This window comes from Poecilia mexicana, unplaced genomic scaffold (assembly GCF_051168715.1).
Source record: "Poecilia mexicana isolate PSO_F unplaced genomic scaffold, ASM5116871v1 scaffold_4, whole genome shotgun sequence".
In the NCBI taxonomy this organism is placed as follows: domain Eukaryota; kingdom Metazoa; phylum Chordata; class Actinopteri; order Cyprinodontiformes; family Poeciliidae; genus Poecilia; species Poecilia mexicana.
The window spans coordinates 1378136-1402663 of NW_028263373.1; the positions used below are offsets into that span (position 1 = coordinate 1378136).

A 24528-nucleotide genomic window follows, 5' to 3' on the forward strand; every position below is an offset into this window, starting at 1 on the left:
GGAAAAAGGAGTACATTTCAGCCAAAATACTCAGACATTTTGAGGAAAATTTCAGAACTCCAAAAGTTGAAAATTTGAGAATAATCTCAGAAATCTTCTAGAAAAAAAGTTCTGCGTTTCAAAAGTCCAAAATTTGTGAGAAAATTTTCTGAAATTTTAAGATGAATCAGAGAATTTTCAAGAAAAAAACATGGAAAATTTCTCAATTCCAAAAATATAAATATCCATAAAATTTAAACTTCAGTTAAAAACTGAAGAAACACAAACACACCACACTTTTCAGTTTTAAACAGACTGTTTATTTGACATTTTACAGTCGAGACACATCAACAATTTGTATCCACTTTATAAAATGTATTACACTGAAATGTTAAGTGCTTTGAGCAGAAATTGCTCTGAAATATACCAACATGCTTTTTTTTTGATCAAACAATGAAGGAAAAGTAAACTCCAATACATGAAGGAGGCATGGAGAATAAAGCAGATGTGGATTCAGTAACATAAAAATTATAATCATTTTAATGTATGATTGAAAACAAAATAAAAGCACAGGAACATGGCGAGTCTAATTAACTGAGGCAGCAACAGCTGTACAGGTAGCATGACTATGCTGAGCTAATCCGCTAATAATGAAGCTAATTTTTACCTCCAGTATTAATTGATAACCAAGTCTTGAACACAAATGTAAAATTTTATTCAACTGAAGGTTTATAAAACAGCCAAGTACATAAGTGATGATAATTTATCTGGAAAAATTCATTTAGGGGAAGATAAAAGTGATAAATTTTTCAAAGTTATCAAAATGCAAAAAGAAAAACTAATTTATAATTTTTGAAAAATCATATACACAAATCCAAATGTAAGAAAATGTCCCCCAAGTTTTGTGTTTTTCTCAATGAGTTTCTATGTTATGTAAAATTCATTAAAGTAATAGTGAACCCTAATGCTAAGAAACATATCAAGATCATAGAACATAATTTAGCATTTTAGAAGCCAGAAATTATCCAATTTTCAATGGTTTTATTTATTTACTCTCCATTCTGCGCTTATGCTTTTAACTTTTCATTTGTTTTCTAATACTTATTTGTATTACTGCCTTGTTTGTAAATCTTTAAATAAAAAAGAAAAATTAGCTGTGCTGTTAGATTAGCGGATGTGTGCCTATCACTGACTACAAACCTAAAAGTGATCTAAAAACTAAAAATAACAAGCTTCAAATTGAGCCTTTTAATGTCCAAAGCCAATAGATTTTCGGTAACACTTTATTTAAAGGGGGTGAATAAGACTGTCATGACACTTTCATTAACATGACATAACACCTGTCATGAACATGAATAAGCCTTCATGAATATTTATGACTGTTGTCATAAAGCGTCATTAGGTGAATTATGACACTTTTAAAACGAAGTTGACATTATTCAAAATGTCTTTGTTATAACAACTTGACATTAACCAGGAAATCATCACTGTTTAAACTTTACCTTTAATAACATAAAGTTACCTAATTTTTAAAGTGCAATCAGTAAAACTTTTATAACAAATTTATATCAGTAATGATTTCTTGGTTAATGTCAAGTTGTCATAACAAAGACATTTTGAATAATGTCAACTTTGTATTAAAAGTGTCATAATTTACCGAATGACGCTTTATGACAACAGTCATAAATATTCATGAAGGCTTATTCATGTGCATGACAGGTGTTATGTCATGTTTATGAAAGTGTCATGACAGTCTTATTCACCCCCTTCAAATAAAGTGTTAACAGATTTTCTTTGATTTTGATTACATGAAACAAAAAACTGATGACATCTAAGTCCTGATCTGCTCTGCTTTAAATCCATGTCATCATTGAAACCTTAGCTGTAACGAGAGTGGTATTTGATTTACAAACTGTTCTGAATGTATTATTATCATCAATAACTATAAAACGGGGATTAACTGGTGTGTTTAGGATGAAGGCGGTTTGTACGTCCCGTGTAAAGTGACGGGGATGACGGCGTTGACTTCGGCCCTAGCTAGCTCCGTTAGCATCATGGCGTCCAGAACCAGCAGGAAACCTGGTCTCTCTGCGCCCGGCTTCACCACCACACTCAGCAACACGCCTGCAGAAGTCAGACAGAGGATTAATATACCGAATAGAGGATAGTTTATTAGATTAAAATTAGTTCCAATCGATTAACTAATAGCGTTTGCTCAGAAATCATTTTACTGTTGTAGTTTGGCTGCCATCCAGTAGATGGCGCCAATGGTCAGCGCAGCCAACTGATACAGGCTGAAATAATAGTAGTAAATAATGACACTTTTAAAGCAAAGTTGGACTAAAAATGTCATTACAAGAGCATTAAAAGTGTCAACGTTGTATTAATGGGTAACAAAATGTGAACTTTAAATCAGTGTTGCATTAACAATGCTATTAAAAGTTCATTAAAAGTGTCAACTTTTCATTATATAGTGAAAATTGACACCTTTAATGCAAATTTACATAAAAAATGTCATGAATTTAAACTTTCTTACCTTCGTCTTCCTTCGTGGCTCCAGGTGTGGGAACAAACAGCGGCTCTGATGGGTAACAGTCTTCCTCCTGCCACACCCATGTCTCTTTGGTCTGGACATTAAGCTTGACGATCTGAGGCAGAAACCAACAGCAGGTAACAAATCTGTGTGTATGTGTGAGGTGACCTCCACTCTCTCTGTCCCCTACCCTGTCAGGGATGAAGTGGTTGAGTCCGAGGCCATATGCAAATGAGTATTTCTTTCCACAACACTTGGAGTAGTTAATCTGTGGAAACTCGAAGGCTGAAAAAGACAAAAGGGACATAGAAAAAAACAACAACAAAACAGAAAATCATTCTTATGTAAGATTGTACTTTGTTTTAGGGCGTCTTGTCACTTTAAATCCCAATAAGCTGTTGCTGGCCACGCCCCCAACTCAGTGTTTACATTTGCATGTGAAAATGGCTGCAAACAGATACTCTATTATTCAACTGTACATTTCTGAAAAGCAGAAGTGGAGCCTCCTGCACAACAAACAAGAATGCATCAAGTGGTTTCTGGATGGGAAGTCAACAACAAAATACTTTTTCTTTTCCAGCAGCCATTGTACAGAGCATACAACGGTGAAACCAGCAGACCAAATGTACTGGAACTCTGCTGGGGTTGCTAGGTAACAGCAGGAACTCTGCTGGGGTTGCTAGGTAACAGCAGGAACTCTGCTGAGGTTGCTAGGTAATGGCCGGAACTCTGCTAGGGTTGCTAGGTAACAGCGCAGTGCCAGTGAAATGTGATTTTACATTTGAAAGGTTTTTGAAACGGCTCATTTTCAAACACCAAAAAGTATTAACTTATTCAGGCTGCTTTTAGAAGCTGTAAAAACCTAAAAGGAAGAATAAATATGTGTAAAAATGTGACACTTGCAAAACAGGTCTCCTTTAAAATACTAACACATTTCTTCCCAAGTGCAAAAAAAATTTCAGCTTCCCTAAAAAAAAAATCATATTTCTTCACCTTTAAATTGATTAGAATTTTAAAACTATCCAAATATTATAATAGTTTTGATTCAGTGGTTTTTTATATCTCTTTTTCATAATTTTATTGTATTCATCACTGATTTTAACTTTTCATTTTAATAAACTGTTAAAGTTCCTTCTAGGGACGAGTGAATTAGCTTTGGCTATTCACACGTTAGGTTGTTTTGATCTATGCATTTGTATTGGTCCCTGTCAAATTAAATTAATCAATGCAAATATAGTGAAATGTTGATTTCTTGGGGTTTTAATTTTACAGTAGAACTGTTAAGAAAAGCAGTGGCTTCAGCCCAAAACATTTCTCTGTGAAACCTGATTTCATCTTAGCAACACTGTAAAAACAGAACCGAAAGGCAGGCGTGTGTGCGCGTGTGTGTGAGTGCGTGTGTGTTCACCCTGTCTCGGTCCAGAGAACAGAACTTCAGGCTCCAGCCAGATGGATCCGTCGCTGTGGAGGACGGCAGTTGCTGTTGTGTAGGACAGAGACACGAGGTTTCGGCCTTGTTCTTCCTGAACGAATGCAGAAAAAGTAATTAAAATTACTTAGCGCTAAAAACGTTTAGCGCTAAGTGCGCTAAACGTTTTCATAGTTTCACAGCTAAGCTAAAAATAACAATTTCAAACAACGTGAACAAAATAAAACAAGGATAATAGTGAACAATATATTAAGCCATAAATACAATATTTAAGGGCATTAATGAATATATGGTTAATGTAAAATGTAATTTCAACTGAAGTTAGCATTTTAGCATTAGCCTCTCTGCTAAATAGTGCTTAGCATTAGCATAACTATGTGTTATGATTTGTGTTTTATGATTAAATGGTAAAGGTGTTTTTAACAGGATAAAATGAAATTAGAATAGGCAGCGTAAAGTGATCGTTTCTGTTCTCACCCTGTGAATATCCAACGGCAGAACGTATCGCCTGACCTCCGGCTGAGGCGCACGCATCGCCGCTTTCTTTACCTCCTCCCACTCCTGCCTCAGGTTGGCCAGGTACAGGTAGTTGTACACAAAATCATGCCTGGAAATACGAATAAAATATCAGTGTTTCTATCAACAAATAGAGATATCCGGAGCTTCTCAATCACCCTTTCCACGTGCAGAGGTCGACCACGATGAATCCCTGGTCTTCGTAGGCGTTGATGTGGTGAAACAGGTTGAAAGCCGAGGTTCTGAATTTGTGGTTTGTCATATAACCTGCAGGATCCTTAGTCGTCAAGTGGAACCACGTCTGCAGCAAATAAACACTAAATGATTCAAGGGACTGGAAAAAATCAACGTTTTGATATTTTATGTTGTAGAGCAGGGGCGTAGCTAAAGGGGTGCCTGGGGGGCCACCAGCACCGTTTAAAATCTGAATGGACATCCCAGTCAGAGCTGCTGATCAGTTTGTTCATGTCAGATCAGATATAAATCAGCATTTTATACACCTCGTCATTTATGTATGGAAGACGATTAGGGCCACAGGAAAAAAAATAATTTTGAAATTTTTCCATAGCTCTGACTTTTGATCTCAGAAGATTAAAGTCAGAATTCAGTTTTTTTTTTCTAGTGGGGCTAATCCTTTTCCATATTTCTGTTATCAGTATTTGGGTCATTGTAGATAGAAAAAAAAAGAGAAGTACATTTCCGCCCAAAAAATATCAGAAATTTTCTGCAAAACAAAAAAGAAAAAAAAAATCTTGGAAATTTCTGATTTTGAACATTTGAAAAATTTTCCACTTTTAGAGTTTAAAAAGTTGAAGATTTTCCATTTTTGAAACTGATAAATTTCCTATTTTTTTCTAGAAAATTTCTGAGAAGAATCTCAAAGTTTTTGAGCTGTTCATGCCAAATCTTCACATTTTTAAGCTCAGAAATTTATGTGTTGTTTCCAAACAATTTCTGGGATTAATCTAAAAATGTTTTGGCGGAAATTTACACCTCATTTTTCTATTTTGGCCCATATTACATTGTTGTACTGTAACAAACAAATCTGATGTATAGTTTTCACATGCCAAACAGATCACTGTGTTTTGTTTGGGTAAAGAAATTGTTTTACTAAAATATTAAAATTTTAGTACACCGCCATTGCTCTGTTTGTGCCCCTGCATGGCCCCCTACAGGTAAAACTCTAGGGCCGCCCCTGAAGCCGTTGTTACCCCCATGTTTTCGTTGGATTCAAAGCAGTCCATGTACGTCGCTCCTCTGACGCTCCAAGACGACAGAAACTTGAGCAGGTTGATCTTCACCGGCTGCTCCACAAACACAAAGTAGTTCTCAGTCATACCAAAACTACGGAGAACAAAACAGATCAAAACAGACTGATTTAAATGGACTAAACTGATGAAAAGTAAAATAAAAAAACAAAATTTCTAGAGTATAAATGTGAACCTGTGGATGTAGGAAGGCTTTAATCTTTCACTGCTGGGTAGTTGGACCACAACTTGGGATTTCTCAATGGGATCTGATTTATCTAAGGACAAAAAAATGATTTTACTGATACTTATTTTGCTTCATTTCATTTTTTATTTTATTTACCAAACAGTCTATTTTTTCTGTTGGAAAAGAATGTGCTCTTTTTGACAGATTGACCTACAGACCATAACTTTTTGATTTGACAAAGAGGCCTGCAAAACGTATTTCACATTTGTCTCTGCGTTTCCTGCTGACGGCGTTTCCCACCTTTCTGTGCCGGCGGGATCTTGACGATGTTGTACGCCAGACTCATGTTTTTGCCAAAGCAGTTCCCGATGTTGTAGAGCGAACCGTCTGCGTCAACGTGGGGATGCGCTGTGACTCCGTTAATGGACAGATATTTACACAGATCCACCTGAGAAACAAATTATAAAGAAATCACACAGAAATCACCTGATATATGTTTCCCCAAATTTATGAGATGGCGCTTGGAAAGAACGCTGTAAAAAATTAACAGCAATATCTTAGTTTCTTTAATCTGTCATAGGGGAAAAAGTAGGTGTTCAATTTTCTAAATTATATTTTTACCATGTTTTTCACACATTTTTAAATGTAGTTCCAAACTAAATACTTTAATCTGCAAATTAAATATTAAATAATTAAGTTAGGAAGCTAAATATTTATCTTGCAATCAAGCTAGCTAAATGTTTAGCTATGTAGCTAAATATTTGGTAACCAAAATAAATATTCAACTTAAAATTAAATATTTAGTTAAGAAGACAAATATTTAGCTAGCAAACTTAGCTTCGGTCCGAGCTAAGTATTTATCTTGCTATGAAAATGGCTAAATATTGAGGTTCATAGCTAAATGTTTAGTTAGCAAATTTCATATTATTAGGTTCCTAGCTAAATAATTTCCCAGCTAAGTATTTAGCTAGGAACATAACTATTTTGTTAGCGAACTAAATATTCATCATATGGTCTTCAGTCAGAGACATCTTCAGACTCGTTGCAAAACTGACTGCTACTGGAGATCTTTCCTGCCTCCAGCATCTCCATCCACGACTCTTTGAAGATACTTGGATGGAATTATTTGCAACATTAAATTTTCCTTTGAAGTAAATACAGTATTTGTGAATGAACTGAATTATTTCTGGTAAATTCCAACCTTCTTACCTTCTTCAGTGTCTCCAGTGAATCTGGATCCACTTTGGTGATGAAGTTTGTCTCTGTGACGGCGTAAAAATCCTCGCCGATCGGATAAACGTTTACTAAGCAGTTATCTGTCACTTCAATGCCTCTGAAGTACGTAAAGAACCTGAACAGACACAAGCACAACAAAAAACTGATTTAAACCCGACTTTAGACCTACCTTGTGCTAGGCTGCTATTAATTAAATCAGGGGTGTCAAAGTCAAATGGACGGAGGGCCAAATAAAAAATTTAGCTACAAGCCGAGGGCCGGACTGATCGAATGTTCATTGAAATTTTTTTAAATGACTCATATAGTCTAGTGAACCTAATTGAACCTACTGAAAACCTAACAAATATATTCCAATATGATCAGATAAATAAAGCAATATTTTCTTATGGCTCTGTCAGTAATCTTTAATTTTCAACAGACACAACTGAAATATTTTTAAAATATAATTGGATTGAAATACAATAAAATAAAGTGCAAAAATCTATTAATCCACATATGTCAGAGTCAAGGCATTTAGATGTGTCGCCGGCGACACATCTAAATTTGCAGTACCGTAATTCCGCCACACGTAGCGCTAAGTGGAAAAATTCCAACGGTTTCTGAAAGGGGAGACGTTGCACTTTCCAGCAAGTATCGGGTTAATACGGTAACTTCGCAGCTGCAGCTGCAGAGAATGTAATTAATCCGGGGGGCACTCGTTTAATAGACGGTATATTTCGGCAATAACTTGGTGGATATTGAAAGTTCCGGTTGTTATGGATACATGGGTAAGTACATAATCTCACAGAACATTTAAAGAACTGCTTACAGTTCAAATAAGGAAGATATTTTTTTTCAGACGGGGTGCCGGCTTGCTGCGGTCTGCGGGCCGGTTCTAATAATAAATCAAGATCATCCCAGGGGCCGCAAAAAACCTTCTCGCGGGCCGGATGTGGCCCGCGGGCCTTGACTCTGACATATGTGAATTAAATGGATTGTTTGTGTTAACAGCCAGGTAAACATTAACTTCAATTTTACCTGGAGAAAATGTTTTTGCAGGGGTCTGGATAGGCAGCGGTGCCAAACTCTGTGATGACGACCCGGTTTTCTGTCATGGCCCGAACATATGCATCCGTCCTGATGAACCTGAAACAAAGATTACAAACTTACCTGCAAAAATAACCAGCAATGCTGCTTTTTCCTGCCGACAAACATCCATTATGCACAGAAACAACTCAAAAGCTTCACATGAACATAAAAAGAAACTTTTTATTTGCAGAGATTCTGAGTGATTGTTGAGGTTTGTGGTTTCAGTCAGAATCGGATTTATTGGTCTAGAAGATTCTGGAAACAAACCAGCATAAAGAAACTAGAAGAAATGAAATATAACAAGTATAACAGCATATCAGGGCCATTAAAGATAAAAATGGTACATGTTCAACAAAACAATTCTCAAACTTTGAGAATGTCAGAAATTTTCTAGACAAAACATGGACATTTTCTCAGTTTCAAAAAACTTGCAAGAAAAAAATCAAAATTTTAGATTAATCTCAGAAATTTTCTAGAAATGAACATGGAAATATATGAACTCAAAAAGTCAAAAATTTGCAAGAAAAAAATGTTAAATTAATCTCTGAAATTTACTGGAGAAAAAACAAGAACGTTTCTTAGTTGTGAAATTAAAAGAATTGCTAGAATTTTCTAGCAAATCTTGGACATTTCTGAGCTTAAAATGTCAAAAAAATTTCTGAAACTCAGAAATCTGCTTATTGTTCCAGAAACAATTAATTTCAAAAGTTTTTTCTTGCAATTTTTTGACTTTTGAAACTCTGAAATTTCCAAGTTTTTCTACAGAATAACTGAGTTTTTTGGCAGGAATTTTCTCCCGGAGCGACCCTGACACGCAGTGTATGTGTGCTTATGTACAGGCAGCAGCTGAACATTTTTAAATTTGAGGTGCATTCTTACTTCCTGAAATACGTCACCTGATCACCCTTCAGGTCAAACTTGTGGATCAGAGCTTGTCCGTCAAATAAATGGTGGAACGGTTTGTCCCCGATCTCGAAAAGACCCGGACCCATCCGGAGGACGCTTCCTCTGAGCCACGACGGGAAAACACCTGGGGGGACAGTTCATCAAAATCATCTGATTATAACATAACACACGTTCCTCCATCATTTAGTGCCCTCATATCGACTCTTCTGAGCTCCCATACTTCCTCCTGTTGGATTGAATGTTTATATGGCAAGTCGATTCAACATAAAATCGATTACATTCCAGATATCTAAAAGTGGTTTATGACTAGACATATTAGTAAATTAAGATTTAGCTAATTACATTCTGACTGCCATAAATGAGTCAGATTCACTTTTAATTTGTGAGATTTAATTCAAGACACCTAATAAATCACTGAATATCTGAAACAGATTTCAAATAACAATTAAAGTAAATTAAAGACATCCGACTTTTATTCTGAATGGTTATAATTCTGATTCAAGATATTTTAAATGTATTTTTAGACAGTACTAGATATATTTCACAAGTAAAAATTAAACTGCAGATATCTTGAAAGAAACTTTGAGTTAGCTTTCTGTTTAGTCAGAATGTCACAGATTTAGGTTGCATTTTTAAATTTCCATAAATGATCAAAAAAGAAAAGAAAAATATTTGAGATAAATGTAATTGAAGATATCATGAATTATTATTCTTACCAGTCAGAATCTAGATGTAGAGATCTTAACTTACTATTCTGGATAGTCAAAATGCATTTTGACATATCTATAGTATAATACAGATCATCAGATAAAACCAATTTTAATATAAAACCATCTTTCTAGACTTTTTAGCAATGGACATTTCTGTAAAAGTGGCAAAAATACAAGTTGCCAGTGATGCATAAAGTCCATTTTAACAGCTTGTTGAATAGTTTAAGTTAGTAAAGTTTGTTTTTATGTTTATAGTTGTCAAATAACTAAATCTCCCATTTGTTTTTGTGTTGTTTTTACCAGTTATTTCAGCAGAAATCGGTTCATTTAGTTCCTCCACCGTCTCAAAGATCTTCTGGTAACCTGCAGCAGGATGTTCCACTCTGACAACAAAGTTGAAACCACATTGAAACATCAAACCTCCAACATAACTAAATCATTAAATCATGTGAAATTATGTAAATGAGATTATTTTGATTTTCTATTTCTAATAAATTTAGAAAGCACTCAAACTTTATTTCTATATGGTCAAAATGTGTAGTTTTGCAGAAAGAGGTTAAGATTTTAACTTAAAATGTGGAAAAAGTGAATATTTTCAAACAGGCTGACGACTGAGAATGTATTTTTATGTATAAATGGTATTGAGTAACAGTTTTGGCGCATTAAATTGGTTCACAAATCATAACTGTTTACAGTTCCCATCAGTCCTGGCAGCTTCACAACACCAGCTTTCAATTTGTCCCGCTACGCCCATTTTACATTCCTTTGTTAGTCTGGACTTTCCATCTGATTTTTCTCCTTAATCTTTCTTTTAAAGTCTTACAACCTTTTTTTCTCTATTCAATGTTTTGGAGAAACTTCTCATCTCGTCTCCAGGTTGATCTCTTCTGTGGTTTCTAACATTAAAAACGGCTTTTTAAAAGTTTTCTTAGTTAACTTTGGAACTGTTAAAAGCTGGAATGGTTAGGCTGTTTTTCCAAGTCTGGGAAACTTTCCATCTCATTTTAACTCTATGAAAAAAACAACAACAGTATCTTTGATCAAGTTTCTAGAGCAAATATCTTGAAATAAGACAAAACTAACTTGAAAGTAACTATTCAGCTAGAAATAGGAGCTTGTTTTAAGTCAGAAATTTCTCAATATTGATTAAAAAGTTCTAGTTCCACTGGCAGATCATTTTATGACAGGCTGTGTGCCGTTACCTAGCAACCACAGCCAAGCCCAGCCGGTTACCTAGCAACCCAGTTGGTTACCTAGCAACCCAGTTCTAGTTCCACCAGCAGTATAAGACATTTTACTCATTTTATGAGTGAAATAATTTGCCTACTGCTTTTTATTAATACTAAGGAGTTGCTGGTTTAAAACAAGCTCCTATATGTTGCTGAAAAGTTCTGTGAGTTTTAGTCTTATTTTAAGACATTTGTACTAGAAACTAGAAGACGATACTTAAGATGTGTTTTTTCAGTAAAACGTCTCTGGTTTCATTTCAGAAAACCAAAACATTTCCATACCAGAATTTAATCTGCACCAGAAAAACACAAACTCCTACCAAGTTTTTTATTGGTTTAGTTTCTAGTACAAATATCTTACTACAGTGGAATCAGGACAAAACCAACTCAGAAGCAACTTTTTGTTCCAAATTATTTTTAAGTTAGTTTAGTTTTATTCCAAGCGTAATAAGACACTTGGTAAGGTTTGGCGTTTTCTCTTTCAGTAAAACGTCTCAAAAAGTTAAAACATTTCAACGTCAGAACTGACTCAACCGTTTTCAGAGTAAATAATGGAAATGTCTCCTCACCGGCTGACCATGTTGCTGCTGAATCTCCTCCTGGACTCGCTGACTGCTTTCAGAAGAGACTCTGGTTCGGATTTAAACCACACAAACATTTCCTGCTGCTCCCCCATCCTTCCTCACTCCTCTTCTTCCCTTTTCTCCTTTCCTCCCACTTTCCCCTCCTCCTCCTCAAACTTTCACCCACGCCTCCCCGTCTCTCCCAGTCTGAACAGACCAGCTTTGTCTCGGCTCCTTTCAGACGCCAGAACCTCGCCTCCATGTTGGATTTTCTCTCGACCTAGAAACACGACCAGTCTCTCCTCCTAATGATGGGGGTCGCACCAGTAAAGTTGAATTTTAAAACCCGCCGTCCTTTGTAGATGAACATGCAGAAACAATTAGAGCTGATTAGTTCCTGATGGTTTTCAGCAAATGTTTGGGAAACTTTGTTTTTTTACATTTGAAGGAAGGAGAATGAATCTGGAAAACATCTGAAGTCTAACTTTTATAGAAAATATATATTTTTAGACATTTGTTGAAACTGTAACTATGTTCTGAGACAAACTGTGAAAAACAAAAAAGGTTTTAACTACAATCAACCAATCAGAGCCAGGAGGCGGGTCTTAGCACTGTCAATCATCCAGTCTTGAATGCCAAGTCTAATTAGCATGGCCACCAATGACAGCAGATGGACAGTTTCTCTGTAGTTGTTTCTCTGCCATTATGACACTTAGCTGCATGAGTTTGATTGACAGCGCTAAGCCCTGCCTCCTGACTCTGATTGGTTGTTTTTGGTGCATTTCTTCAAACAGCAACAGGAAATCGATTTTTTCACAGATTATCTGTCTCAAACTATCAGGACAAGTTGACAGTTTTAACAAATACGTAAAAAAAATAAAATAAAAAAATAAAAAAAGTTACAGCCAATATTAGCTTCAGCCATATTGATCCTAGCTCAATATAGCTGAAGCTAAAAGTGCAACAAATTACATTTTAATTGATTGTTAAAATAAAACTTTAAAGGTAAAAGAAAAAGGTTAGTTTTAACTTTACTTTATCTGATATCTCTTTAGTAGAGGGGCCCTGGCCTCCCGCTGGCCCCCGTCTAGAACCGCCCGTGCTGTTAAACTTTCATAAGCAAGCAGTTCATCTTAAGAAACTAAGATGAGTTTTTCCTTTCACCACCCTGTAAAGGTACTGATAATATAAACTGAGAAGGATTATAGCGTCACACAAACCAGGTTTATTTCCCAACATTTGCATAGTAAACATTAATAGGTGCATTTTCACTCCTATGTTCAGTTTTTGACAAAAACACAAAGTATTTCTGTGGTCACATAACTTCATTTGAGGTATAAACAAACTTCATAAAGTCAAATACACATTTAGAACAAAAGAGGGGAAACTAAAAGTAGAAGTTAGTTTTTATGTATGAAGTACCTGTGAGCATTTAGCATGAAAAGTAACAATTTAGGAGTTTTGATTTGCATTTAGTCAATTAAATGCCTAATTTATAACCAAAAAATTGTGAATTAAGCTTTAATTAAGTCTTTATAACTCAAAAACGATCAACATTGCGGCCAATGAAGGTTTTCTTCTTAAACACTGAAAAACATTTTCTAACCTGCATATAAAGCAGAAACACAGGACAGCGAATCCAAGCCAATGGAGAAAGAACAAAAACAATGAGTACATTTAAAAAAAAAAAAAAAAAAATTCAGAATAATTTGAGAAATTTTCTAGAAAAAAAAGGATTTTTCAAACTCAGAAATTTCCAAGATTTTCTAAAAAAATTTGTTAGATTTTTTTTTTTTGGCAAAAATGTACTCTCTTTTTTTCTTCTTCTGTATTTGCCCTAACACGGCAAAAAATCCCAGCTGCACTTGAATTATTTCAGTTAAATCTGGAACCTAAAGCTATAAAACAAAATAAAAACCTCCATAAAACAAAACGTCCTGATAAACATTTAAAATAAAAGCAAAAAATATCCTAAAAGATTTAAAACTTTAGACAAATGGAGCTCCTCTCAATGTAATTATTTATACAAGTTAAAATTTACGCTCTAATGTTTGACATTTCTCCTAAATTTGCTGTTTGCAGAGTATTTGAAAAGAAAACAAAGAGTGAACTCTAAATCTACTCAGCTGCCTGTATGAGAGACGCTCTGCATCTACAGAATGAACTAAACAAACGGACATCAGTGGAGTTTCCACCAGTAATGTAACAGTTTTGACCGTGATGCGAGCGTCATGGCGGAGCGTCAGTTCCTGATGCTGAGGGTCTTCTTGATGCTGAGCAGCGGCGGTTTGATCTTTGGCTTGTTGTCGGTTTTGCTCTGTTCACCGCAGGAAGGGAAGCGGCGGCTGTAGATGTCAGGATACTGCTTCTGAAACTGAACCACAGACGGTAACAGCTGCGTTTCCGCGACAAATGATAGGCGATATTTCACTAATGTTGGAAAACAAAAAAAATTTGGTAATTGCGGCGTTTCCATTAAATAAGAAATTAAATTAAAAACCACGTATGGATAAACTTGAATACGTTGTTAAAAAACAGCTAAATTCATATTTCAGCCATCGGCAAAAAGCGCCTTAATCACCGCAGAAACAAAATCTTACCAGCATTTTTGTCCAGTTTCTAATAAAAGTATCTTAGTACAAAACAAACTTAATTTACAAGTAACTTTTCAACAAGATATAGGAGCTTATTTCAAGTCAATGATTTCTTAATATTAATGAAAAAGTTCCAGCTCTACTGGCATTTTGTTTCACAAGTAACGAGCACTGCGCCGTTACCTAGCAACTACAGCCATGCCCAGCCTGTTACCTAGCAACCCCGGCCAGGCCCAGCCTGTTACCTAGCAACCCCAGCCAGGCCCAGCCTGAGTTAACTGGCTGATTATAAGTTTCTAATATTTTATTTTCTCAACATTCAGTCCACAAGCTGCTGTGGAGGCTGAAGTTGAACCTAGAGGTAAACTCTGGAAAACAGAATCGTTTTGGGTTCCAGACTTGTTCTTGGTTCTGGTTCCGTCAGCTGACCTGCTTTAGCTTCTTGCGCCGGTCCTTCTCGGTGAGGTTCTGGTCCGTCAGCAGGATCTCCAGCAGCTCCTCCATGGCCTTCTGGGACGACTCCGCTTTCTGTTGCTCAAACTCAGCGCCGCTGATCTGTTTGCAGAACGCGTACATCGGCATGGGAACGCAAACCGGGTCGGCGCAGTCGCTTGGACCCGAGTCGACAGGAACCTGGGTCAGGGCAGTCAAACAGTCATAAAACAAATTACACATTAAACCGTTTTCATCTTTATGAAAAATCTCTTCCAAACATGTTTTTAATCAACCAGTGATCACGTGTTTATTTGCTTTGATGTCGACTTCTAATCCAGTTTGTTTGTCCATCTAATGGAGACGTTTAGCAGGTTTATGTTTATTTTTCCGTTATTGTGTGCTACTGCCTCTAGTTTTACATTACATCAATGTAAAACAAAAATGGTTTCACTTTTCCAGCTCCAAACTTTAAAGCAAAAACAAACAAACAAACAAAAAATTATTGTTACATAATTTATTACTGTTATTAATAACTTTTTGTGGTCGTATTCTTCATTGTACAGGAGCAACAATGTAAAGTAAAACATAATATATTTTACACAACTGATTTATCTGAACACAAAATTCCCCCATTTCAATAAATTTGTTTAACATATAAAATATAAGATATTGAGTCATTAGGAATAATAAATATTATTTTGAAACAATAATAAATATTAAAGTAAATGACCTTACTGCTCAAATTATTAAATACTGAAATACAAAATATCTAGAAATTTAAAAGAAAATCTTTTAAAAAAAATGTTCATGTTAAGTTTTCTAGAATTTAGAAAATATAAATAATTTTGGTAATTCTACCCGACATAAAACAAGAAAAGTTTAGTCTGATTTAATTTGAGAGAGTGAGAATGTGTTTTTGTATTATTGTTACCATTATATCACTTCAAAATGGTCTCTAAGCAACAATATTATTGTTTATCGCAATAACTTCTGGGACAATTTATCGTTAAATGTATTATTGTGTGGATGAAAATATCTGGCTTCAACTGTAAAAAACATTTTCCAAATTTAGGCTTTTAATCAAATGTTGGATGGCATTTTATTACAAAACTGTGAAGTTAAAATATCAAGCACTTTTCAGACCTAGAAAACACTAAATATAAGCTGAAGCATCGTCAGGGATTTCTCCGTCTCCATGGTAACGGCGTACCTGTACGGTGCGCAGGTAGTGGATGTGGTCCCTGATGGCGCTGCGCAGGTATTCTGGGACGGAGAGGACGCTCTGCTGGTGGTCCATCAGGAACGAGACGAGGCGGGTCGCCAGCAGCTCGTCCAGGTCGCAGTCCTCCGCGCTGCTCAGGACGCAGCCGGAAAACGTGTGGACCATCTGGAAACGCAAAGTAAAACTTCACCAACTAGTTTGATCTCGTTTATACATCAAGTGTCTCAGTTCACTTCAAATAAGTCCAAATTATTTCATAAGTCGTTTTTCCAACAAGATATAGCAGCTTCTTTTAAGGCAATAATTCCTGTTCCACTGGGAGATTATTTCACTTATTTCTGCGCTGTTACCTAGCAACCCCAGGCCGTTACCTAGCAACCCCAGGCCGTTACCTAGCAACCCCAGGCCGTTACCTAGCAACCCAGTTCTAGTTCCAGTGGCAGATTATTTCACTTCCAACACAGGAAACAGCGTGAACTTATTCTGCAAACTAGTTCATTTAACTTTCTCCACATTAATTCTTTTTCACAAAAGCCAAGTGAACATAACTTTTTTTTGTGAAATTGTGAAAATAAAACAATCAATCTTTATTCAGTTATCAAACATGAGCTGCTTTTTGTTGCTCCGTGACATAAAACCTCAACAAAAGAACTGAACGTTTGCGGCGTTTGGAAACGCGTCGTCCGTTCGCCGCTCACCAGCGTCCGGGTGCCGATGGCCGGGTGGAGGCGCGGCATGTCCACGTTCTGGCTGATGCGGGACGCCATCCTCATGAGGAGCTGCAGCTTCCTGCGGGACGCCGGAGGGAGGAGCAGCGTGCAGAGCTGCAGCGCCTCGATAGCGACGCGCTCGCAATGCGGCTGGAGAACGCCTGCAAAAAGAAAATCACAATCAGAGACGACATGGAAGCAAAACTGGGCTAAAATATGAATCACATCTATTCACTGCATTTATATTAGACAAATGAATAGATGGGTGATATTAATAAACTACAACTATGATGCAGTGAGCAGGATAAGATTCAAGAAGCAAAAATGGCAAAGAATGGATTTTATCCAGGCCCAAAATAAGAAAAACACTTTGAGTTTTTACCATTTTATTATGGAAATAATCTCCCGATGGAACTAGAACCTTTTTAAATAAATATTTAAAAAATGTTGACTTTAAACAAGCTCATATTTTGATGAAAAGCCATTTGTATGGATCAACATTAGATTTTTTATTTTGCTCTTTAGTTTGTTATTTTGTATTTCCTTTAGGTTATGTAAATCACTGAGTTGTTGCTGAAAATGTGCAACATAAATAAAATGATCTTACCTTGTAAGTTAGAAAGCTTGAAATGAGACAAAACTAAGAAAAAGAAACTAAACAAAAAACACCTGGTAAGGTTTGGTGTTTTTACAGCACAGTTGCTTTTGAACCAAAATAACTGGAACGTTGACCAACATGTTTGATGGTCAAATATAATAATTAATAACTGAATCATGTTTTTAGGATGTAAAGCAGGTCAAACTGCCTTGTTGTTGACATTTTCTGCACAAATAAAGTTGACAAGACTGTTAGGTGAAGCTAAGAGGCATTAGCCGTTCAAAACATGCAGATAAAACAGAAGCAGCACAAAACGATCCACACGGCATTTAGACAGACACGTTAGCGGCTGCTTTTGAATTCATTGAAGGAAAAAGTTGTTTGGAAGACATTAGTAGAGGTTGGATCTGGCGTCGACACATGCAGGCGGGAGACGGTCTTACTGTGCTCAGGTTTGGGTTGGGGGAGCTGGAAGTGTCTGGCAGCCACGCAGACGGGCAGATTGAGCTGCGACGCAGACCGATGCGGCGGCGGCGGCGGCTTGGACACGTCCAGCGAGCTGAGGCAGCGGCGGGCGGCGGGCGGCGGGAACGCCCAAAGGTTAGAGGTACTGGAGGCGGGGCTGTGAGCTAGGGGCGGGCGATAACTTTTATCACGATGCTACTGAGGTAACGGCAGGAATGATTTATTAAATCTGTTTTAGGTAACTGATTCGTGTGATTCTGTGTCACTAATCAGTAACTGCATTTCATCATATTTTCAAATGTATTGATTTTTATTAATGGTCTCAATGAAAAATCAATGGAGGAAAAATGATAAAACTAACACAAAAAGTTCCAGTTAATCGTCATTAACTGGAAATTATCGTGACTAGACCTGTCGTAATAAACAATAAGCCAATTAAAGACACGATAAATTAAAACGAGATCAATAATTTCCATTAGCATGATTTATTGTTTCTCTCTTTCATTCTACAAAAATTCCATGATAAAAGTTTTCAGTTTGGTGTTTTGGTCTCACTAGTCCCTTTTTTAAAAATTACAATTTTGTTTAGAGAGACTTCATAATTGATTTTATTTGTTGTTTTGATTATTTATTTTGAATATTTAAAGAGTCTCAGTTTCAGTATTAAATATTCATTAGGATTTAACATTGATTGATTTCTGAGAATGTATTTATGCTGTTATGTTACTTAAACATGTTCTCAAAACAACAATATTATTGTTTATTACAATAACATTTAGCAGAATTTATCATCCAGGTAAATTATTTATTGTGACAGGCCTCATCATGACAATAATACATTTTAAAAATGTGTATTTTGATTAGTTTTATCACGATGGTTGACGAACGATGCGATGAATGCCCAGCCCTACCTTGAGCTTTGGCTGGGAGAGAGAGAAGCTGTTGGGAGGAAGATGGAGGATACTGGTTGACGTTGAGGCAGCTGGACCACTTCGTCCCTCCAGGTTCTTCTTCTTTGGTTTCCATGACGATGTCCAGGCAGCTGCTGTGAGGCCGCGCCAACGCCTGACCGTCTAACTGTCTAACTCTGGAACTCGCAGAGCTCCTTCTTACAACTCCTGCTGCATTTTCGTGAACGAAACTGTCTGCTTTGGTCGTAAACGTTGTGTTCAACTGCCCGTCCTGAGGTGGGAAAACGGGATTTTCGTTGCTGCATGGAAACGGCTGCAGGCCGCGCAGAGGAGAACAATCCAGGATGGTTTCCAGGGAGCAGCTTCTTGTGCGAAGCTTAACCGTTTTCAGATTCGTGCCGCTGGCACCACCGGCGCCCGATTCCTTGCGTGACTGGAGCGTCCCGCTGAGGACGGCCCTCATGGGCGACTCGGCCTCATCGCACGAGCCCTGCCTGAGCAGCGACAGGAGGAGGCACTCGGTGGAGCGAAACGACGACTTGGCCGGCACAACCGACGGCAGCTCCAAACTCTTTCGCTTCCCACGCTGGAGCGTAGGGGGCGCTGCGACATATCCACACAACACTGAAAGCAGATGCAACGCAGGCAGAGAGGCAAGCAGCACAGGAACGGGGTGAAAGGTCAGAGGTCAGCACAAGCGGAGAGTGAAAGGGAAGTGAAAGGGTGCAGTTAATTCACACTTTTACATCAGTAGCTGCATTTCCATTATAAATTTATGCAAATCTTTGTTGATATTCCATTACTGTCAAAAAAAAATCTATTTTGAGATTACAGTGTTTCCATTAAATCAAAGTTACTTAAAATCACACGTAAGTCTGTCGCTATAAGCAATAAATCAATTAATCACACAATAAATTAAAGAGGACTGAATCATTTCCACTCGCAAGGTTTATTATTTAAGTAAATAATTCTTTAATATTGATAAAAATCTACTGATGGCAGATTATTTCACTTAGAAATAGTCTAAGTGAAATAAGATTATATCTTGTTATAAGAACCTGGGGAAAATATCTTGTTATAAGTGAATTTATCTATAATACTTTCCCCGGACATCTGCACTAGAAACTAGACCAAACGTACTTGGAAAGATATTGTTTTTTGCAGTGTATGAATTCAACACATTGGAATAACACTCAACTTTTTATAAACTGTGGATGCAGTGAGCTGCAGATTGTCCACAAAAAGAAAAAAAAATCATCATCATGTTCATACTTCTTCCTGTCATCTAATTTGGAGTTTCTGGCAGAAGTGACATCTGTGACTAGTCAGACCAAAAAAAAAAAAAAACCTGCATCCTAGCGCTACAACTTTTTACATCAAAAAACATCAACTGGCGTGTTTATATTAAGTAATTTAATTTTCGTGATTTCAATTGGTGCAATTCTCTGGTTAATGGAAACGCAGCTACAGACAACAACACAGAAAAAACAACAACCAAGAACTCTGTTAGCAGTCAGAGACACTGTTAGAGTCACATCAACAGGACTGGTCGGTGGGATTCCCCAGCAGCTGAGCGGGCCAGGATGAAAAACGTTGCCTACCCAGAACGTTGATGAACAGTTCGTACAGTTCGTATGTGAGCAGCGGCTGAGGGAGGCTGTAGAAGTAATCAGAGACCGTTTTGAAGACGTCTCTTTCGAAGCCGGGGTAGGACGGCTGGTCGCTGTCGTACTTCGGCCCTGCGGATGAACAGAACATCGTCACCGGCTGGTTTAGGTTTGTTACACCTGCACTGTAAAGATTAGAAATTATTATCTTTGTTTGGAAATATGTCCCGGAAAAATACAACAACGTGAACACCTTGCGTGTTATTGTTTACGTCCGGAAACTTTGCACATGCGCACCACGCTGGAGGGCTTGCGCTAGCCATAGCCGCGCTGTCGCGGTAGAACAATTCCTTCAACTAAATAAAACCTGGATTTGTAGTTGTTAATTTAAGGCTATGTTCCACAGCAAAAGGAACAAATAAAGCATAAAAACCATTGAAGAGCAACTCAAAACCACTCATTCTTTTTTCTCGCCCTCTGTGTCGGCTACGCGACATCAACATGTTACTGTTGTCAAAGTTAAGCTAGCATAACTGACCTACTTCCCCCTCCCTCGCTATTTTTTTCACTTTATTAAAACTTTTTCCTGACCGTGTTATCTAGTTGTTGTAGTGTTGACCATGATTAGCAAAGCACTGCCTCCTTTATTTAACACTTAGCGTGTTACGTTCAAACTTGTCAGCTAAAACCAACGCTAATCATCGTTAGCGAACAGCTTTTCGCCCTCTGTACCCATAATGCATTGCTGTACTTCTACAGTAAACAGTTTCCTAAACCCACATTGCCTGAAAACTGGGATTATTATGATGCAGTGTGAAGTGTTTTCTGAGTAATAATCTGTTGTGCTTACAGTTCGCCAGGCTCTTCATGGCAGACAAAACCCAATGAGGAAGATCATCTGGAAAGAAAAACAGGTTAGACTGACCAAGAAATTCATTGCTGCTCTGTTTCCTTAATAAGAGAATTTTTTATTATTTTTCAGCAGTTTTTGAACCAGGTAAAACTGAAACTACAACTTGAGAAGCTCAGAGTAGAACATATTTACAGACAAAAGTTTTTTTTAATCGTAAATGCAACATTTATGACAGAAATAACCTGTATTATATTTATAATGTCGTTTTGGTTTAATTACTGCCCTGAGTGGACTGTTCTCTCAGCAAAGGTCTTTTTTGAATCTGTATGCTCTGGACAATGATTAATCGATTACTAAATTAGTTGATGATTATTTAATAATTTGTTAATTGTTTCTGTTTCTTTGAGTCTAGATGTGTGAATAATTAACAGGGTGCGGGCCATCACTCACTGCTCTTGTCCTCCAGCGTGACGACTCCGTGTTTGTTGACGTTGGTCATGTTGTGGATGATGTTCTGAGGGTTTACGTGCCGCTGGTCCAAAACCTCATCCAGAGAAGAGACGCCCAAAATCCTCTGCAGGCTGGAGAAACACAAACGTTTCCATCTCATGATAATTTGGATTCCTGCGCTCTGATGCAACATTACGTCTGTGAGTCTGGCTGTTCAGTGTTTATGTTTTTACTGAGTCAGGGTGACGTCTCTCCAGATTTCCTGCTCATCCTCCAGCGTCAGCTTTCGTCTCTGGTGCTGCTGCTCTTCTGCCGACGGATTTGATTCGTCTTGCGGCGTTTGGAGCGCAGGATCTACGTTCTCCTAAAAACAAGTTGGAATAAAGTACTTATATCTCTGTAGTTATGCTGCTCGGGCTGTCGGACTGTTTTCTACCAAAACTAGAGGACAAAAAGTTTCATTCTGGTGCTTTTGTTAGTTTGAAGGACAAGTTTTGTTTACAGAGACTTCATAATTAACTTTATTTGTTGTTTTGTTTATTTATATCAGATATTTCAAAAGGTTATTGCGATAAACAATATTATCATTAATCGCAATAACTTCTGGGGCAATTTATTCCATTGACCATATAATTGCGGAAATTTAAAATACAAAAATAAATTAACTTAACTTAGAAAAAACAAAAGACACCTTCTTTGAAAGAAAGTTTTAGCATTAGGACAAATGTAAATACAGCAGCTTATTTGATCTTAGTCTGTGGGAAGATCTGAAAATACGTGTGAAGGCGAGCGAGGCGGACTACCAAATGGACCGGTTCTGTCAGGAAGAACGGGTCAGAACTTCAGCAAACTATTGTGAGATGTTTGTGGAACCAAACCCAAAAGGTCCGACCTGGAGTTATTCATTTTAAAACACAGTTATCCCTGATACTGACCAAATGTAATGTCAATTTTTAAATAAAAAAAAAAATTCTTGCCAAAGTTTTTGGCATTTAACAAACAGAATTAATTTTAGTGATTCTAACTGACGTAAAACAAGAAAAGTTTGGTCTGATTTGACTTCAGAGGGTGAGAATAAAAACGTGTGTTTTTATTCAGTTTATATAAACATCTGGTTCATCCTAACCATGGAGTCTTTCTCCTGGTTCTTGAGGTTCCTCAGTCTGAAGAAACCTTCCCGGTCCCGGAGCGACGGCCGCTTCTTTATGGACCTGGAGCCTAGCACCGGAGCTGGACATGGGATTGGTTTCAGAGGAGAAGTAGACGGGAATCTGGAAAAAATCACACATTAACCACTTAACTTTGATTAAATCCCAGTTTAGGTCACATATGTTTTTAAAGTATGACAATAAAGTCACCTGAAGAGCATGTGGTTGTCCTCCAGGTCCTCAGTTCCCCAGCGGCCCTTCACGTCTTCGATCACGTGGTTCTTCAGAAACTTTTTGAGCAGCTGAACAGTTTGCTGCCTAGTGACTTCGGGGCCAAAGTTGCTGTTGCTCTGGAGCAGCTGGTGCAGCCAGTCCACGGCGGCAGCAGCCGTGAAGCAGGAAGCGTGGTGCCTTAAGTTCTGCCAGTGCTTCCTGACGGGCATGCCGGCCCGAAACAAGCGCGTCACCTCATTCCACTGAAAGAAAAACACAGGCAGATAAATGCACCGATTGCAGTTTTCTGGCCGATCGCCAATTACCAATCTTTAAAAAGACAGAAACCAGAATAGCAACAATTATTTCTACTGATGGAAAAATAGTCAAACACAATAAGTATTATAGTTATTTTGATCCACAGGCACAATCAAAAATGTTGAATAAACACTGTGGACCTGAGAAATGCGAAGAAAAACAGCAACTATTATTGTCTGTTGGTCATTTCCTGTTTTTTTTAATTGATTTTTTAAATGTATTTAATAGAACTATGAGTACTGTCCTGTGGATTGCATAGTGAGGTGTTTTTTTTTCCTGCTTACTTGTCTTAGGACACAGAATAAAATTTAGCTATTGTGTAATTCCTGCATATTTACAACGCCATGAATTGTGGTAATGTTGATTAATACGCACTGTCCTAATCAAATACATTAAAATTGAATATAGTTGCACAGTATTACTCTGCTGCTAACGTACCTGAATGTTCCCACTTTGAAACAATAAAAAAAAACGTTTTTTTCTTTACTTTAAATGCATTTAAACATTGTATTATGAAACATCCTTGCATGTTTTAATCAAGAAAGTTTGAGACTTAAGTAAATTAAAATGTACAAAGTTAACCAAGCATGATAAGCATTTAATAAGCTAACTGCTGAAGTATTTAATATTACTCCGGAATAGCTGCTGAGAAGCGCTGGTTTTAAAGTCACTGAATGTTTTTGAGTAAAAGTAAAATAAACAAGCGTCGTTTTACAAGTTTCAATTTTTATTAATATTAGTTTAGAGGTGTACGCAACTGTTACTGCATATTTGAAACGAAAACACCCAAAACTTTTCCGTTAATAAAATAGTTAGCGAGGTCTCATTCTGCTCTATAAACAACAAAAACTCACCAATTTTGTAGCTCGATAGGGTCCAGGAGTGATAATATGAGTGTCCATGTTTAATAATAACAACACGGAGTTGTTTCCACCTTATCCAGAGAAGAAAAACAGCGTAACGTCCATCCTTTGGAGAAATATGTCGATGTTTTGCTACTAGCTAATTAGCTGCAGCACTCATCGCTGGCTGCTCCCCGTCTGTTCAAAATTACGAGCCGTCCGCTTCTGGCAGCTGATTGGACAGCCCTCGAATCACGTGACACGCATTCGCTTCCGGAAGCTGGAAACGGGGCAAAAAGGAGACTATCCATAAAAAGATCCACAAAAACTTATTCCAATTAGCAGAAGTTTCACAAAACAGGTGATTGGTAGACAATTATGCCTGCTTTTCATTGTAACAATAGGCATTTATGGCAATAATTAAATGTAATGAGTTGGATTTTATTTTGTAGTACTTATCTCCACATTTATCTTGTATATAAAAAGCTTGTTTAAAGACTGTTTTAAATATGGTGCACTTTAAAATTATAACGTTTGGTGGTATTAATTATTTTATTAT

General features: G+C 37.2%; 2 protein-coding genes across 3 annotated transcripts; both read right to left on the reverse strand.

The window, feature by feature from the left end:
- Positions 1–276: 276 nt before the first annotated feature.
- LOC106932818 (retinal Mueller cells isomerohydrolase-like) lies at positions 277–11732 on the reverse strand. The gene is made up of 14 exons (XM_015011705.2): positions 11610–11732; positions 10112–10194; positions 9075–9225; positions 8145–8252; positions 7101–7242; positions 6192–6339; positions 5901–5982; positions 5669–5801; positions 4616–4758; positions 4419–4548; positions 3921–4035; positions 2703–2797; positions 2516–2627; positions 277–2103 (listed from the first exon to the last, which is right to left on the reverse strand). Exons 1-14 carry the CDS (start codon positions 11714–11716, stop codon positions 1949–1951), a joined length of 1704 nt encoding a protein of 567 aa, XP_014867191.1. The 5' UTR covers positions 11717–11732; the 3' UTR covers positions 277–1948.
- Positions 11733–12805: 1073 nt separating this feature from the next.
- depdc1 (DEP domain containing 1) lies at positions 12806–24208 on the reverse strand. 2 transcript variants are annotated; one of them, XM_015011709.2, is made up of 13 exons: positions 23982–24208; positions 22807–23072; positions 22575–22719; positions 21682–21812; positions 21449–21579; positions 20996–21043; positions 20140–20277; positions 18539–19162; positions 17606–17791; positions 16553–16725; positions 15843–16019; positions 14627–14830; positions 12806–13977 (listed from the first exon to the last, which is right to left on the reverse strand). In XM_015011709.2, exons 1-13 carry the CDS (start codon positions 24027–24029, stop codon positions 13846–13848), a joined length of 2403 nt encoding a protein of 800 aa, XP_014867195.2. In that variant the 5' UTR covers positions 24030–24208; the 3' UTR covers positions 12806–13845. The 2 variants fall into 2 exon arrangements, with proteins under 2 accessions (XP_014867195.2, XP_014867196.2); XM_015011710.2 differs by lacking the exon at positions 17606–17791 and having other exon boundaries at positions 23982–24207.
- Positions 24209–24528: the final 320 nt, after the last annotated feature.